Source organism: Corvus cornix, chromosome 19 (genome assembly GCF_000738735.6).
Source record: "Corvus cornix cornix isolate S_Up_H32 chromosome 19, ASM73873v5, whole genome shotgun sequence".
NCBI classification, from domain to species: Eukaryota; Metazoa; Chordata; class Aves; order Passeriformes; family Corvidae; genus Corvus; species Corvus cornix.
Genome location: NC_046348.1, coordinates 772,846 through 789,986, shown reverse-complemented (window position 1 = coordinate 789,986; position 17,141 = coordinate 772,846). Strand labels below are relative to the sequence as shown.

Here is a 17,141-nt window from a genome sequence, read left to right as displayed (position 1 = left end):
TTCCGCCCGCCGCGGAGCGGCCGCCGTTCACTGCCGGGCCGGGGGCGGAGCGGGCGGCCGCCGCCATGTCCATCTTCACCCCCACCAACCAGATCCGCCTCACCAACGTGGCCGTGGTGCGGGCACGGCGCGCCGGGAAGCGCTTCGAGATCGCCTGTTACCGCAACAAGGTCATGGGCTGGCGCAGCGGAGCGTGAGTGCCCGGGGAGCCGGCGGGGAGGCGGCTCGGGCCCGGCGTGGGGCCCGCGGAAGGGCCCGTGTGGAGATCCGCGTGTGAGGGGGCCGTACCCAGGGACCCCGTGTGGGGACAGGGAAGGGCCGGTGTGGTGTGCGGGCTCGGCACTGACCGTGCGGGACTCGGCGGTGGGGCCGGGGATGGTGCGCGGTGCCCGGATCTGGCCGCGGGAGGAGGCGCGGGGCCGAGAACGGCAGCACCCGGGCCGTGCCTGCGCAGGGCCACCTCGGCGGTGGAAGGTTCCAGCTGTGCTGATTCAGCCCGGGCAGCGGGAGCTGTTTGTCCTCGCTGAACACAGCAGTGCTCCTGGCATTGCTGCTTTGCTGGAGAGGGGCTTTGCACAAGGGATTGAGGGACAGGACAAGGAGCGGTGGTTTCAAACTGACAGAGGACGGGGATAGATGGGATATTGGGAAGGAATTGTTCCCTGGGAGGGTGGGCAGGCCCTGGCACAGGGTGCCCAGAGCAGCTGGGGCTGCCCCTGGATCCCTGGCAGTGGCCAAGGCCAGGCTGGACACTGGGGCTTGGAGCAGCCTGGGACAGTGGGAGGTGTCCCTGCCATGGCACTGGGTGGGCTTTAAGGGCCCTTCCCACCCAAACCATTATTCTAAGTTTTCTACGCTTGTCTCAATCTCTAGGGAGAAAGATCTTGACGAGGTCCTGCAGACACACACAGTGTTTGTCAATGTCTCCAAAGGCCAGGTGGCAAAGAAGGAAGATCTGGTTCAAGCATTTGGGACAGATGACCAAACAGAAATCTGTAAGATGGTAGGTTTCACACACTTGGCTTTGTAAAAGATGTGGAAGGTTTAGTTAGGTTGCTTTGTCGTGAAGGATGTTTGTAGGATGCTGCTATAGGTGAAAGAGTTGTTTGTTAAGAAATGGGTAAAAAGGAGCAGTAGCTCTGTTTTATAGTTTTAAATATGGCGTATGCATGTGACTGAAAAGAATTCTGCCTAACACACAACTTGCATGTACTCATGTCTCTGGACACAGCCAGCACTGAAGAGTTCCTCACGTAAGGTAAGTTTTTAAGGATGCAGAGAAAGGAAGGGGACAGTTGATTACTTTGGAGAGCTCACTTAAGTGTTAATAACAGCTCTAATTTCTTAGTCCTTATTGGTGGGATACGAACTGTGGACTTGTTGTGGGTGATGAGATTTCAGTAAATCTCTTGAGTCAGCAGTGTCCTGGCAGCCAGGAGGGACATCCCTGTCCTGGGGGCACCAGGCCCAGCATCACCAGCTGGGCCAGGGAGGGGATTGTCCTGCTCTGCTCTGGGCTGGGGCAGCCTCACCTCCAGTGCTGGGGCAGTTTTGGGTGCCTCAATATAAGAAAGACCTAAAGCTGTCAGAGTCCAAAGAAAGCTATGAAGAAGGCAAAGGGCCTGGAGGGGCCACACGAGGAGCAGCTGAGGGCACTTGGTTCAGCCTGAGGAGACTGAGGTCAGACCTCATCAGGGGCTGCAGCTCCTCCCGAGAGATGGTTCCAATCTCTGCTCCCTGTGACAGGGACAGGACCCAGGGGACTGGAGCTGTGTTAGGGAGGCTCAGGCTGGAGATCAGGGAAAGGTTCTTCCCCCAGAGGGTGCTGGGCACTGCCCAGGCTCCCCAGGCAATGGGCACGGCCCCGAGGCTGCCAGAGCTCCAGGAGCGCTGGGACAGCGCTGCCAGGGATGCCCAGGCTGGGGTTGTTGGGGTGTCTGTGCAGGGCCAGGGGCTGCGCTGGATGATCCCTGGGGTTCCTTTCCAGCTCAGGACATTCTGTGATTCTGTGAAATCTGTGCTTCTCTTGCTGCAATTTAGTGTTTCTGTGGTGAGCTTTTTTGTTTGAAGTCTTTCCTGTGCTGTCTGTTGTAATGATTCACATTATTAGTTTGGTTATTGTTTGCTGCACTTCATGTCTAACCAAACCTTTCAAGCAGGTATCAAATTTAACAAAGTTACTGGACTTTCCACTCTTCAAACCCATGATGTTCATTAAGTGATTTCTTTATTTTACAGATTTTATCCAAAGGGGAGCTGCAGGTGTCGGACAAGGAGCGGCACACGCAGCTGGAGCAGATGTTCAGAGACATCGCCACCATCGTGGCTGACAAGTGCGTGAACCCCGAGACAAAGCGGCCCTACACAGTGATCCTCATCGAAAGGGCCATGAAGGACATCCACTACTCGGTCAAACCCACCAAGAGCACCAAGCAGCAGGTGAGTTTCCTGCAGGATCAGCTCCTGCTCCCAGGTGGTATCACCTGGTGATGGGGGAATTGCTCAGGTCTCAGTCACAGAGGGATCAGCAAAGCCCCGGGATCTGAGGCCCGCAGAGGGATTACTCAGCCATCTGGCAGCTGAGTGCCTGAGAGATGCAGCTCCTGAAACTCGGGCAATTTGTTTGCTAGGAATTCAGGGAAGGGAGAAAGAAATAAAAAAATCCAACAGTGATACACCTAGGACGGAAATAAAAGGTTTATTACTTATGCTAATTGAGGTGGTATATCAGGCTTGCATCTGAGCCACGTGGGTTTGTGATGTTTTGCAGTATAATTATTTAACGTTATTTCAGACAGTTTTTAAGTGTTCAAAGTGATCACAAACAACAAGAACTCTGTCTTTTCTTGTTAATCTGTCAAAAGAGCATGATAGCAGCCTCCCTGCAACAGAGTGGCAGTGACCAGCACTGAGAGATGGCTCTGAAGCTGGGGAAAAGGTTCGGGATTTGGATCTGGGTGCTGGTTTCTGAGCAGGTGTGTAAGTGCTCTTTTTCTTGTCCAACAGGCCCTGGAAGTGATCAGGCAGCTGAAGGAGACCATGCAGATTGAACGTGCTCACATGAGGCTGAGGTTTATCCTGCCAGCAAAGGAGGGCAAGAAGCTGAAAGAGAAACTCAAGCCACTGATTAAAGTTATTGAGAGCGAAGACTTCCAGGAACAGCTGGAAATTGTAAGCAAAAAGCAGTCCCTGGGTTTCAGGTTTGGTTTGAGCTACACCTGTGTGTTTTACTAGGAGATGAATTCATAGATAGAAGTTGTTAAGATAAACTGCAGGTTTACCAGAGATCCTGAATCAGAGCTGCAGTTGGAATTTTTTAATTTCACACAGTTCAGGTAATGTGAGCTGGAAGCAGCCGTTGGTATCCAGAGCCTGCTGCTCCAAGGTGTGGAGTGCACAGTGCAATTCCTCTTAGCAGTGATGATCCTGCAACACTGATAAGTTTCTCTCATATGTGAAATGTTACTGTTATTAATTTGGTGGCTTGGGTCTGGATTTTGAGAGTGGTTAATTATTTTTCTTTAAAAATCTGTGTGTGGTAAAGCAAAAATTGGTATTAAAATCTTCATGAGAACAGATTAGAATCCAGCAATCCCAGCTGGCAAAAGCCATGTCCAGCATGGGGAACTGGAACTGTAGAGCTTCTGTGGAAAGGTTGCTGCCAGATAGTGCCTGTCAGCTCTGCAGAGTCCTTCTCATAACTAACCAGGGTTGTTTTAACAGCAGTGGTTGTTAGGCCTTGGGTAGGGGCTGGTGAAATTCGAGCATTCTTGGCTGACTGATGAAATGTGGAACATTCCAGGTGTGCCTTATTGACCCAGGCTGCTTCAGGGAGATCGACGAGTTGATCCGCAGTGAGACAAAAGGGAAAGGATCCCTGGAAGTGCTCAGTCTGAAGGATGTGGAGGAAGGGGATGAAAAGCTTGAATAACAAAACCTTCCTGCAGCAGATCTGCTTCGACAACCTCGCCACAGTGACTGGTGTAGCCACTCTTCTGTTAGGCCTTCATGGTTTTTTCCAATCTCTTGCTGCCAAATATTTTCTGACACTAATCCTTTGGGATTTTTCCGTGCAGTGTGGGTTGGGTTTTTTTATCATTTTACACTTGCTTGGTTTACAGATGTCTTTGCCTGTAAGAAGATTTTGTGTCAGAGTTGCACTAATAAGGACTGAGTTAGGGTGTGGTAGGAGGTTACTCTGGCTTTGCTTTAGTTCCAGGGTTGCTGTTGAAGAGTGTTTGAGTGATTTGGTGCCAATTGTTTGTACCTTCAGGTTGTCAGTGTTGAGTGGGAGATTGCACTGGTCACTGGGCAGTGGCTTTGTGTGTGAGGAGAGGGACCTTAAGAGAGCTGCATTTTCACTTCTGAACAGATGTAAAGCGTGGATCATGTCTGAAAATCAGTCTCTTGGCAGCGTGAAAACTGACTTAGGCTTCCGTAATTGGCTGCTTGATAATTAAAGTACTTCAAAGGACCATTTATAAGGAATTCCTTCACTGGCTATAACAGCACTTGCTGACTTAGAGATGATGTTCTCCAAATAACTTATTTGTAGAATATATTTAGCTACATTAATAAAAGCAAATGATCATCTATTTATATATTATAGATAAAGAAAGAAAGAAGAAACTTATTTTTGTTAATAGTAGGGGAGATATCCCTGACTGTGGCAATGCTTTTGTAGGCTGAGGGAGTAGCCTGTACTTGGGAGCTGCTGCTTTCACGTGATAAAATGAATCTCAAACAGGCAGTGGTGGCCTCTGGCCATGGAGCCAGACAGGCTTTTGTTGGACAGTAATGCCCAGCAGGAATTGTTTGTGTGTGCCCCTTCGCTTTTTAGTGCACCAGAACAATTCTGGCAGCTGTCCTTTATCCTCTGTCCTTTTTTTGCTGCTCTCTAATCCATGCACAGAATTTCCAGCCAGCTCCTGAGGCATGGGATACAGTTCTTGCTAATTCTGTTAAATCTTGCTGCAGCTGTGTTAAACAAATGATTTGAAGTTGAACCGGGGTATTTCAAAGAAAAGGGGAAGAGAGGACAACAACGGGGGAAGGAGATACTAAAAATACAAAGCACCAGGCAAAGCAGATCTGGTTCAGTGACTAAAAACTAAATCAGCAGGAGTTTGAGGAGCCTTTAATATGACATTCCTGTTTCCATGCAGATAGCAGGCAGCAGGTGAGGAGCTGTGGGCCAGCCAGGGATGAGATCTGTCCCAGGTGAGCGCGGTGCTCTTTGGTTGCTGTTGCCTTCCAGAGACTCCCCCCTCATGTGACAATTAAACAGAGCTGGGTTTGTAGTCCTGACCTTTCCTCTGTGCCTTTGACTCACTGTGAATTTTCTGGAATTTCATCAGGGAGTGTAGCAATCAGCTGGAGGAGGGGAGGTTTGGCATGTGAGGTGGCTGCAGGGCTGGATCCTCAGTCCAAGGCTGCCCATTGGGAGTGGATTTCTGCAGCAGCCAATTTGTGTGCACTTGTGCAAGGCCAGGATCAATTCCTTCAGCAGTATTTTGGGAGGATCCGCCTCTCTAGAGCCTGAGTTTTGCTGAGGGCAGGTGAAACTGAGATTCTTGAGCCACTGGCCATTTAAAAATGCTTTTGTTTGTTCCCGAGGGTTGAAATGCTGCCTAGGAAATGCAGGGGTGTAATGAGTGAAGCTGCCATGCGGACACAGCTCAGCGTGGAGAGCTCTGTGTGCACAGGCACCACCCTGGGCTGCTGCCTCCACGTGCTCCTCTCTCCAGGCACGCCTTGGGAAGCACTGAGGATGATCATGCAGATACTTAGCTCATCACTGGCAATTAGTGCTAACATGCAATTCATCAATATGCAGATGAGACGCTGAGCAAGAGCCCCAGAGGATGCTGTGTCACTAATACCTGATTTCACAATTCTTTAATTTCTTGGTTTGCTGTGTTTAACACCTTAAGCACAACGGGATGGCAGCAGGTTAAAGATCTGGAGTTACAGAACCTTACGCTAAGCTGATTGATGAGCTTGGTGCTAGGAAGGCAATTTCTTTGTAAAGGCTTTTCTGCAAATCCAAACATTAAGGATTTTCTCTGGTAGAGGAAGCTTGGGTTTATTTATGGACAAATAAATGTACATGCTGGCATTTCTTGTCATGTTTGTAGTTCAGCAAGAATGTCCGGTGAGCATCAGAATAAAGCTCAGGATTGGTAACTGGCTTGTGTTTGCCCATTCCAAGGAGAGTGTAACGCCCTGCACAACCACTTCCTGGCTAATTAACTGGAATTTCCAAATAGGTGGGCATTCAAATAAGCTGGCAGCTTCCAGGAGAGCACCGCTGCTGTGTTTGGCTGCACATGCACATGTGTTTTCCCTGAGATTGTCCTCCTGTTCCTGGTGGGGCTCAGAATGGTCCCTGACAGCTGCCACTGCCACGGCGATGGAAGACAAAACTGGAATGCTTCTCTGCCCCCCTCCAAGAGCTCGTTAATCAGTTATTAATGAAGCTGTTCCCTGCAGAAGCGTCGAGGAGGGGGCTGGGCGGTGGCTGAGCAGGAGCCGTGTGGCGGTTGGCAGTGCCACGGTGACAGTTCCGCCTGGAACCCTCTGGTCCCAACACCTCTGCAGGGCAGCAGGGCCTCGGTGTCTGTCCCGCAGGGGGCTGCCACCAGTGGCCAAGGGATGGAGGCCCCCGGCAGCACGCAGGGCCCCAAGGCCGACCTGAGCCAGCGCAGCCAGGAGCTGCGTGTCCTTGTGGCCCTGCAAGGTGCGGCCTCGGGCTGCTCGGGGCAGGGCGGGCACGGCCCCCTCGTCCCGCGGTGCCATGGGCTCCCTGATGTCCCCCAGAGCAAGGCGGCAAGATTTTCGCTCAGTCCTGCGAGGAGAAGCTCCGGCAGAACAGGGAGCTGCTCCCCAGCCTGCAGGCGGCCTTGCAGGAGGATTCCAGTATCCTGGATTTTGTCCTGAAGGTACCAGCAGATCCCTCCTGCTGCATCCCTGCCTGGTGCTTCCCCAAGAGCTGGGAGCACGGGCCAGCAAGAGGATGTGTCATTGCCAGGCTGACAGTGACCCTTTCCTTGTCCCTCCCCTGCCCACAGTACAACAAACTCCCCATTAAGGATGCTTTTGGAGAGGGCCAGGAGCTCATTCCAGCCACTCAGAGTGTGGAGGTAATGGCAGGGGCTGGGGGCTGGGGGCAGGGGCTGCTCGCAGGGGGCTGGGGCTCTGGAGACACTGGGAAGAACAGTGCATGGCAGAGGGACATGGTGCCAGCACCAGGACAGCCCCATGGGGCTGCTGTGGAGAGACACAGGGTGTTCACATCTGGTCCCGTGGGTCCCTTTCCACCATGGGGCTGCTGTGGAGAGACACAGGGTGTTCACATCTGGTCCCGTGGGTCCCTTTCCAGCATGGGACCCATCCATGCAGACCCTTTGTCCCAGCAGACCTCCTGGCTGTGCCACCCTGTGTGTCCCTGGCACTGCCCAGGTTCCTGCAGGGTCCAGTTGCATCCCTGGCAGAGAGAGGCTGTCCCTGCCCTTCACTGCCTGTCCCAAGGTTGTGCCCTGCTTATAAACCCGTGGAGACTGAGGAGCTGTCCCCATGGAGCTGCCTTTGCCCAGGGGCCTCTTGCAGGGACAGAGCGGTGCCGCTGCTCTCTGACAACATCCCCATCTGGGCCCTGATCGATTTATTGATCCCCAGTCCTGGTCTGTGTTATGCCCAGCCCTGCCAGCAGCAGTTGCCCACCTCTGCCTCACCCCAGCCAGCCCCCAGAGCAAAGCTCTCCCAGATCCCATCCTGTCAAACCAGTGACAACATCCTGGAGCAGCGCCCCAGTGTCCCCAGCTCTACCCTGGGGGGAGTTTTCCGGGCAGCACCCCCTTCTCCTGCAGCATCCAGCCTGGGAAATGCTCTCATGCCCATCCAGGCAGTCCAAAAGAAGATCGAGGCCAAAATCCATGACCAGGTGAAGGTGTGTGACATGCTGCTGCACCAGCTGAAGCAGTGGAGCCAAGCCAGGGACGAGCGCCAGAGGCACCTGCAGGAGCTGCAGGATGCCGAGACGGATCCCAAGTGGCAAGAGCCACAGCTGCAGGTACCCAGGAGCCCTTCCTGGTGTGCCAACACCCACAGGGGGCTTTAATCCAGCCCCTGCACCCCCAGCTGGGCACTGGGCATGGCACACGGAGTCACTTCATGTCTCTCCCCCCGTGTCTGCCCCAGACCATTCGCCAGCTGGGCAATGACATCGAGAAGATGGTCATGAAAATTCACAGTGGACAGATCGTGACCAACCTGTACCTGAAGCTGCAGGAAAACCTGAGGAGGGTGAGCTCCTCCTCACCGTGCCATTGTCTCACCTGCTCCCCCTGCAAAGGCACGAGGTGCCTGAGGGGCTGTGTCCCAGGGGACACCCTGCTGGTCCCCTCCATGCCCTGTCACAGCATGGGGACCCCGGGGCTCAGAGGGTGACCTGTGGTGGCTCCTGTGTGCAGGAGCTGGTGTACCTGCCTCAGTACCTGGACCTCCTGTGTGGGATGACTGTGATGTACCACGATGAGCTCACGGCCCGGAGCAACCTCAAAGCCAACGATGTCCTCAGGGTGAGATAACTGGGGCCCTTCCCACCCTCCAGCACCCACAGACAGCACCACGTACCTGGGCCTGAGAGCCTTCAGCAAGGAGCAAAAGACAGAGCTGAGCACCCAGAGGCCTCCGTAGGTCCTCCCAGGTCTCCCTCTTGTCCGCTGAGGCTGGCGACAGCCCGTCTGAAGCACCAGCCATGGCAAAGGCAGCGTGTCCCACACCCAGCTGGCCTTGCCAAGCTTCCTTCACAGACTGTTTGCATGGAGTGGGGGCATTTCCAACACTGGCCATCCCATAGCTCAAATCATAGATTCATGGAATGCTTTGGGTTAGCAGGGACCTCAAAGCCCATCCCATCCCACCCCCCTGCCATGAGCAGGGACACCTCCCACTGTCCCAGGCTGCTCCAAGCCCCAATGTCCAGCCTGGCCTTGGGCACTGCCAGGGATCCAGGGGCAGCCCCAGCTGCTCTGGGCACCCTGTGCCAGGCCCTGCCCACCCTCCCAGGGAAGGATTTCTTCCATATCTCAATCTAAACCAATACTTAAACCTAATAACCAATCTGTAAAAAGCTCCAGCTGGCTCTGGCAGCAACTTCTCCCTTCTCTGTTATGCTCCAGAAACTCATGGCCGAGGCAGGACCCCAGGTCCGTGTGGAGAAGCAGCTCAGGGACCAGTCCCTGGCTGAGCAGAGGATGCAAATCGAGAGCCTCCGGCAACAGGAGGAGAGCGAGAGGCAGCAGAGGCGGGTGAGCTGGGGGTGTGGGGTAGGCAGGGATGGGGATGTGGGGCAGGCAGGGATGGAGGTGTGGGGCAGGCAGGGATGGAGGTGTGGGGCAGGCAGAGATGGGGGTGTGGGGCAGGCAGGGCAGGGGATATGGGGCAGGCAGAGATGGGGGTGTGGGGCAGGCAGGGATGGGGGTGTGGGGCAGGCAGGGATGGGGTGTGGGGCAGGCAGGGCAGGGGCTGTGGGGCAGGCAGGGCAGGGGATGTGGGGCAGGCAGGGATGGGGGTGTGGGGCAGGCAGGGATGGGGGTGTGGGGTGGGCAGGGCAGGGGCTGTGGGGCAGGCAGGGCAGGGGATGTGGGGCAGGCAGGGCAGGGGGTGTGGGGCAGGCAGGGATGGGGTGTGGGGCAGGCAGGGCAGGGGATGTGGGGCAGGCAGGGATGGGGGTGTGGGGTGGGCAGGGCAGGGGCTGTGGGACAGGCAGGGCAGGGGATGTGGGGTAGGCAGAGATGGGGGTGTGGGGCAGGCAGGGATGGGGGTGTGGGGTGGGCAGGGCAGGGGCTGTGGGGCAGGCAGAGATGGGGGTGTGGGGCAGGCAGGGCAGGGGCTGTGGGGTAGGCAGGGCAGGGGGTGTGGGGCAGGCAGGGATGGGGGTGTGGGGCAGGCAGAGATGGGGGTGTGGGGCAGGCAGGGCAGGGGCTGTGGGGCAGGCAGGGATGGGCTGTGGGGCAGGCAGGGATGGGGGTGTGGGGCAGGCAGGGCAGGGGCTGTGGGGCAGGCAGGGATGGGCTGTGGGACAGGCAGGCCGGGGCAGGGGGCAGCCTGCAGCGCTGAGCCCCGGGGTGACAGTGAGTGTCCTTGCAGCAAGCCGTGTCCATGCTCTCCGCAGAGCACGAGCTGAGCTCCTCAGAAACGGCGGTGGGTGAGTGCCTGGCAGGGGGCAGGGCGGGGGGACGTGGGCGCGGCCATGGGCATCCTGCCCCGCTCCTTCCCTGCCACCCCAGGTGCTGAGGCGGAGGCCGCCGTGGCTAAGAGGGAGCGCGAGGCCTTTGTGACTGACAAGATGGAGAAGGCGAAGAGTGCCCTGCAGTGCTCCTGCCTCTGGGTAATGGCAAAACCAGCCCTGGTGGAACCTGGGGCGCTGGGGAGCTGCGGCCCCTCTGCTCCCCCCGTTTCACTGTGGGGTTGTCTGCTCTCCTCTCCCTGGAGCCCCTCAAAGCCCCTCTTTGCAGGCAGGCACGGAGCTGCCCCTCTGCATGACCGGACACTGCAGAGCTCCGTGGTGCTGTGGCCTCCCCGAGGCCCTGCTCTCAGCAGGAGCACCCCGGGCTCAGTCCTTGTGTCTCGCCTGGCCAGGACATCCCCAGCAGCATCCAGGCCCAGAAGAAGTCCCTGGAGAGCCTGCAGCAGCACATCGATGAGTGCAGAGAGAGGAAGAAGGTGCTGAAGAAGACGCTGCAGGAGCTGGAGCTGAAGCAGGCTAAACTGAAGTTCAGCCAGCCCATCAGCACCATCAGGTGCTGCTGGCCTCGCACAGTTGTGCCAACCAGGCCACCACCCTTGGGGGGACATGTCCCAGGAGGCACCCTGACCTCTGTCCCACTGCAGCCACCCTCCCCTCGCGCACTGGGAGGGTCTCGAGCTCCCGGCTCTGGTGCTGGCAGAGAACCCAAAGCTTCCCCTGGGGTCCCAGAGCTCCCCTTCTCCTTGCCTGGCACGGGAAGTGCTGCCAGCAGCATGGAGCTGGGCTGCAGCTGGGGGTGGGGGGAACCTGAACAGCGTTTGGAGCAGCTTTGGGGTGTCCCTGCGCCCCTCTGCAGCTGTGTGATGTGAGTGCCACTGGCTCCAGGCTGCGGGAGGAGGAGCTCAGCGAGAACCTGCAGCAGGAAGAGGCCCGGCTGGAGCAGATGCGAGCCCAGATGTTGAGGAACCAGAAGCGCCTGATCGAGTTTGAGAACATCATTGACAACCTGTTCCTCCGCCTGCAGGGCATCTTCATCCCTGACCAAGTACCACAGGAATAGGGCCAGGCAGGCGGGGCAGCATGGGGACACCCGGCACAGCCACCACCAGGGGCTCGCTGTCCCCACCACGGTGGCTCTTTCTCCCCCAGGATGAGTCTGTTGCGGTGGTGGGGCTGGAGGAGAAGCTGCAGCACTGTGAGCAGAAGATGCAGCTCCTGAAGGAGAGGGTGGCAGCCCGGCCCAAGGACAGCACTGACGAACGCAGCGAGGTACAGGGGCTCCGGCCCTCTGTGCCCTTGGGGGCACACACAGGGTCCTCACAGATGGCCACCCAAGCCATCCGTCCTCAGCAGGGCCGCAGGGAAGGGCCACGGAGCAGCTCAGCCCCAGAGGGCCCTGGGCACCCAAGGGGTACCCAAGGTTGTAACACCCACCTGCCCTCCAGCACTTAACCCAGGGCACCTTTCACAGACTTTTGCCAAGGTCAGGAACCTCCTGGAGAAAAGAACTGCAGGTGAAACACAGAACTTGAAGATTTCCTTTGAGGATGAAGACACCATGGAAGATGGTAGGAGAGCATGGTGGGGACATGTCCCACAGTGACTGCTCCAGCCCCTGCCCCCTGGGAGTTTTGGGAGTCTTTGTCTGTCTCCTACTGGCCCAGCATACACCAACCCACAAACTGCCTCCGGGTCCTGAGGCTGACCTTGGCTGTTTCCAAGGCTTTGAGCATGGGAGGTGGCTTTAGGCAGGAATGTGGGAGAACGAAGGCAGGTGGTGGGGTGGTGGGCACCAAGCCACTGCAGGAACAAGGAGAGACGCTGTGGGGCAAGAGGGGAGACCCTCATCTTCAAAATCACCTGGTTGTGAAGAATAATCGGTGCTTGGCTCTGCCTGTGGACGCTCCTAGAGGAGGCAAAGAGCTGTTGGCAGCTCACCAGCTTTCTTTAGCAAAGCAGGAGCTGTGCCCACCACACTGTAGCTCCAGACCTTTACAGGAAGCCCCAGCAGCACTGGAGATGGGCCACAGTGATGGCACCACCAGGTCCTGCAGGTCGCCCTGGGATGCTGGGGTGGAAAAGCCCAGGAGGACTCTCGAGGATCCCACAAGCCCCACAAACTGTGCCAGCTCTCCCAGGGACGTGGGCACAGCAGAGGTGGCCCCCAGCCCCTCCCCAGTCCCTCCTGTCCACTCTCCCCTCCAGACACCTTGGATTTTGAGGATGAAGACCATGACTACATCCCCAGCCGTGAGGACATCAAGAAGCAGGGGCTGCAGCTGATCAGAATGAACACCAGACGTCGCAAGAAGAAATAGTGGCTTCTCCACGTGAACTTTGAGGGCCCCAGGCCCGCCCTTGAACCCTTTTCTCAGCAGGTTTAATAAAGCAGATCTTCTTCATTCCTCCCAGTTCTGTGGCAAGGCTGGAATGGGTGGTCCTAGGTCACTTCTGTCACTCAGAACACGTTGGGGTCCATCCTGAGGGGTTCTGAGCTGGGTTTGGAGGTGGGATGGGCTGGGTTGGGGACAGCTCCCAGTTGCAGCAAAGCTGGGGCCGGGCTGGCTTTCTCCCTCTTGGTGCTGTGGGGCCAACACCTTCCCAGGACCTCTGATGCGCCAGGGGCTGGAGCCTGTCCGAGCCAGCGATGGGGAAATGTGGGGAAGGGCCGAGTCCTGTGGGGACCCCAGGGTGGGTGTCCTCGTGTCCGTGCATGGGAGTGCAAAGGCAGAGCCCACTTCGGAGAGAGAGACCCAGACCTGAGCTGAGCCCCCTCCCTGCTCCTGCGACTCCTGCCCTGATCTTGGAGCCAGCCCCAGGTGTCACCTGTGGGCTGCAGGAGGCTCTGGAGGTCCCGAGTGTCGCGGTGTGAGCCTGCTGCTGCAGGGGGGGATCCCCAGCGCTGCTGAGGGGCACAGCCCCCCAGCCCTGGAGGCCACCTTGTCCTCTCTCCTCTCGTGCTGCAAATAGATGGTGCTGTTTCTCCAGGAACCGCCGGCACCGAGGGGCCGCGCCCGTGCTCCTGGACAGACACCCAGGGCAGGAGCGCCTCGTGCCCTGCCACAGGGGATGTCCGCATCGGAGCGGCCCTTCCCTGCCCGCTCTGCTCGCTCCCTGCGCTTCGCGCTGGCATCATCAGTGACATCATCACCGAGGGAGGAACAGCTGCTGCTCCCAAGCCTCCCGGCACTGTTCCTGGTGGGCATCATGGAATGGGCATCATCTTCACAAGGCACAGCACAGCTTGAGGTTTTTCAGGGAAGCTCCAGAAATAACATCACGTGTCAGTGAAGGCATCTCATGGAGCTTCCCAGAATCCACAGCCACAGGTGGGCTCTTCTGCAAGTAAAGACCAGGCTGTAACTGCATATCCATCTGTTCCTGCCGCGTTCTCATGTGCCCACCACAGCCTCACCCCCCTCACAGGGAGCAATTCCTTCCCAATATCCCATCCAGCCCTGCCCTCTGGCACTGGGAAGCCATTCCCTGGGTCCTGTCCCTCCATGCCTTGTCCCCAGTCCCTCTCCAGCTCTCCTGGAGCCCCTTTAGGCACTGGAAGGGGCTCTGAGCTCTCCCTGGAGCCTTCTCCTCTCCAGGTGAACACTCCCAGCTCTCCCAGCCTGAGAAATGTGTCAAGCTCTTGGTCTGGTCTTTCCACACTGGCTGTGGGGAACAGGGAAGCCACAAAAGGTGTGGAAGAGCCAGAGTTGGATGGAGGCTCCAGCCTGTGGCCCATTTTCTGGCTTGAAGGTAGTTCAGGGATGTTTTAGCTGCCTTTACGGGACACGCAGAGCAGCAGCAACGGGGTTGCACTTCCCTGAGCTCCTCCTGCTGCGAGCAGGGGATCCAAGGACTACCTGCTCCATCAGGAGCATCCACTGGATGTGTTCAGACACCGCAGCCCAAACCCTCGTCACAGCTGCCAGGAGAGGGGAAGGGCTGCCAGCCCCAGCCAGCAGCACCTGGGCACGCAGGCGGCACCGGGTGCAATCGGAATGACTGCTCCTGGCTCCCCTGGATCCGGGAGAGATGGGAATGGGTGCAATCAGAGTGACTGCTCCTGGCTCCCCTGGATCCGAGAAAGATGGGAATGGGTGCAATCAGAGTGACTGCTCCTGGCTCCCCTGGATCCGGGAGAGATGGGAATGGGTGCAATCAGAGTGACTGCTCCTGGCTCCCCTGGATCTGAGAAAGATGGTGACGGGAATGGATGTGACAAGTGGAGAAGAGGTACAAGAGAGAGGGGGAAAGAACCAGAGGCAGTGCCTTGGTTTCTGGATTTGAAAAGATGGGAAAAGGTGGGGCTGCAGGGGCTCTCCCATAGAGAAAAATACCATTAATTATATAAGGAACAAATGGACAAATAGGGAAGGGAAGGGAAGGGAAGGGAAGGGAAGGGAAGGGAAGGGAAGGGAAGGGAAGGGAAGGGAAGGGAAGGGGAAAAGGGAAATGGAAAGGAAGGGGAAAGGGAAACAACAGGACCGATGCCACCTGAGGTCTCATTAGGCTTCAGGTGTGGGTGGCACAGCCCAGGGAAGGAGATGAGATTCCCTTTTCTGCCCTAAGAAACCTTTATTCCCCTCCTCCGAGCTCGGCTGGAGCTCCAGCACGGATTGCTGCAACCAGCGCCAGCACTGGTGAGGAACCAAAAATAGGACATCGGGGAATTGCATGGAAGCATTTGCCATGTGGAAATATCAATCTCTGCCTTGGGAAGGCTGGGTTGGAGTGGGTTTGGAGCTTTTTATTTTTAAAGGTGTGATGAGAATCACATGGAATGGAGTGCAGGGAAGGGTGGGCACAGCTGGGGCTGTCACTGGAGCATCAGTGCTGGGTTTTATCCTCTGGGAAAAGGGGAACCGGGTAGATCAACCAGTGTGGGGCCAAAAGCAGAGCTCTGCTGGCTGCTCTGGGGAAGGGGAGGCAGCCAGGGGATCCTTCTTGGAGCTGCAACACTGGGAGGTGGGAGGTTTGTGTATCCCAGCCTTTGGAGTGAGAGCTGCTTCCAGCCAAGGAAGCACAAACATTTCCCATTCCCATGTGAATGATGAGAGGGCTCATGGGGGATGGGCCTGGTGAAGAGCAGGAATTGGCATCACAGCCACAGGGGAGGCTCAGAACCCTGGGCCATGCAAGGTGGGGCTGAGGGAGTGCTGGTAAAGGATGGACAGACCCCGAGGAGCTGGGGTCCCTGCTCTGATCCTCAGCAAGGGGAGAAGGGGCTGCAGGGGAGCAGTGCCTGGAGTTGGCAGCTCCCACAAGGCAGCTTTTCTCCACAGAAGAGGCCGTGGACCACCTCAGACCCTGCTGGTGGCCTCCTCTGGACCTGCTCTACCAGCTCCATGTCTCTGCTGGGATGAGCTGGAGGCAGCTCCAGAGGGGTCTCAGGAGAGCGGAGCAGAGGGGGAACATCCCCTCCCTCCCCTGCTGCCCACCCTGCTGGGATGAGCCCAGGAGACACTTGGCCCATGGCCAGGTCATGTTCCATTTGTCACCCACCAGAATCCCCCAGTCCTCCTCCACAGGGTGCTCTCCATCCATCCCTCCCTCCATCCATCCATCCATCCATCCATCCCTCCCTCCATCCATCCCTCCATCCATCCATCCATCCATCCCTCCCTCCATCCATCCATCCATCCCTCCCTCCATCCATCCATCCCTCCACCCATCCGTCCATCCATCCACCCATCCATCCACCCATCCACCCATCCATCCACCCATCCACCCATCCACCCATCCATCCATCCATCCATCCGTTGTCCATCCATCCATCCCTCCATCCATCCACCCATCCACCCATCCATCCATCCATCCATCCCTCCATCTGTCCATCCATCCATCCATCCATCCCTCCATCCCTCCCTCCCTCCCTCCATCCATCCCTCCCTCCCTCCCTCCCTCTCTTGTCAGTGCTGGCCCTGGGGATGGCCCTGCCCCAGGTCCCTGGTCCTGCACTCAGCCGGGCTGGATCAGCCTCAGGGCTCTGTGGGGAGGACAGGGGGTCCGAGGCAGGGCAGGGATGGGATACTGGGGTGCAGGACAGCGGGATGCAGGGAGGGATAATGGGATGCAGGTGGATGATGCCCACGGGGTGCAGGTGGATGATGCCCGCTGGGAGGCAGCTGGAGATGTCTCCCATCCATCCCAGTGCTGCTCTGCCCACCCCTCCTGCTCCTCCACCCCGGCAGCTCCTGGGGGAGCCAAACTGGGGTGACGGGGCACAGGGACGGGTGGTGTCTCCTGGCAGGGCTCCCCCACTGAGGGGGGGCACAGGGGTGCCCGGGGGCAGCCTGTGGAGGGCAATTCCATCCCCTGGCTCAGGCTCTGTCCTCCCAACTCCCCTCCCAGTCCCACACCAGCAGCACCCACGACCCCAAGGCACGTGAGAGGGGTACACCCGCTCCTTGTGCCCCCTCACCCCAGAGCTGGATCCCAAAGGGCTCTCCCACCGCACCCTGAGCTGGGTGTCCCCATGCGTGCAGCACAAACCCCCCAGTATCCATTTCAAGCCTTTTCCAGGGGAACAGGAACTGGGATCAAGAGGCCACAGGGAGGGCCACCACCAGCCTCAGAACGAGGGTGCCCAGGGATGGGGGATGCCCAGGAGTGGGGGATGCCCAGGGCCATGGGATGCCCAGGGATGGGGGATGCCCAGGGGTGGGGGATGCCCAGGGCCATGGGATGCCCAGGGATGGGGATGCCCAGGGATGGGGGATGCCATGGGGTGGGGGATGCCCAGGACCATGGGATGCCCAGGGATGGGGCATGCCCAGGGATTGGGGATGCCCAAGGGTGGGGGATGCCCAGGACCATGGGATGCCCAGGGATGGGGGAATACCCAGGGATGGGGGATGCCCAGGTGCCCCCATTTGGTGGAAGCCACGCAGGG

The 17,141-nt window shown here is 57.6% G+C and overlaps 2 protein-coding genes across 2 annotated transcripts; both read left to right on the top strand.

The window, feature by feature from the left end:
• Positions 1-12: 12 nt before the first annotated feature.
• On the top strand, positions 13-6,190 carry SBDS (SBDS ribosome maturation factor). The gene is made up of 5 exons (XM_039562821.1): positions 13-193; positions 874-1,003; positions 2,239-2,439; positions 3,007-3,171; positions 3,803-6,190. The coding sequence occupies exons 1-5, from the start codon at positions 66-68 to the stop codon at positions 3,929-3,931; spliced, it is 753 nt and encodes a 250-aa protein (XP_039418755.1). The 5' UTR covers positions 13-65; the 3' UTR covers positions 3,932-6,190.
• A 157-nt stretch (positions 6,191-6,347) lies between these two features.
• Positions 6,348-12,615, top strand: CCDC183 (coiled-coil domain containing 183). The gene is given in 14 exon segments (XM_039563163.1): positions 6,348-6,739; positions 6,820-6,941; positions 7,071-7,142; positions 7,904-8,071; positions 8,200-8,304; positions 8,472-8,579; positions 9,183-9,311; positions 10,153-10,287; positions 10,289-10,393; positions 10,645-11,065; positions 11,068-11,297; positions 11,402-11,521; positions 11,724-11,833; positions 12,288-12,615. Coding segments are annotated over 14 exon segments (2,193 nt in total). The 5' UTR covers positions 6,348-6,654; the 3' UTR covers positions 12,571-12,615.
• The last annotated feature ends 4,526 nt before the right edge of the window (positions 12,616-17,141 follow it).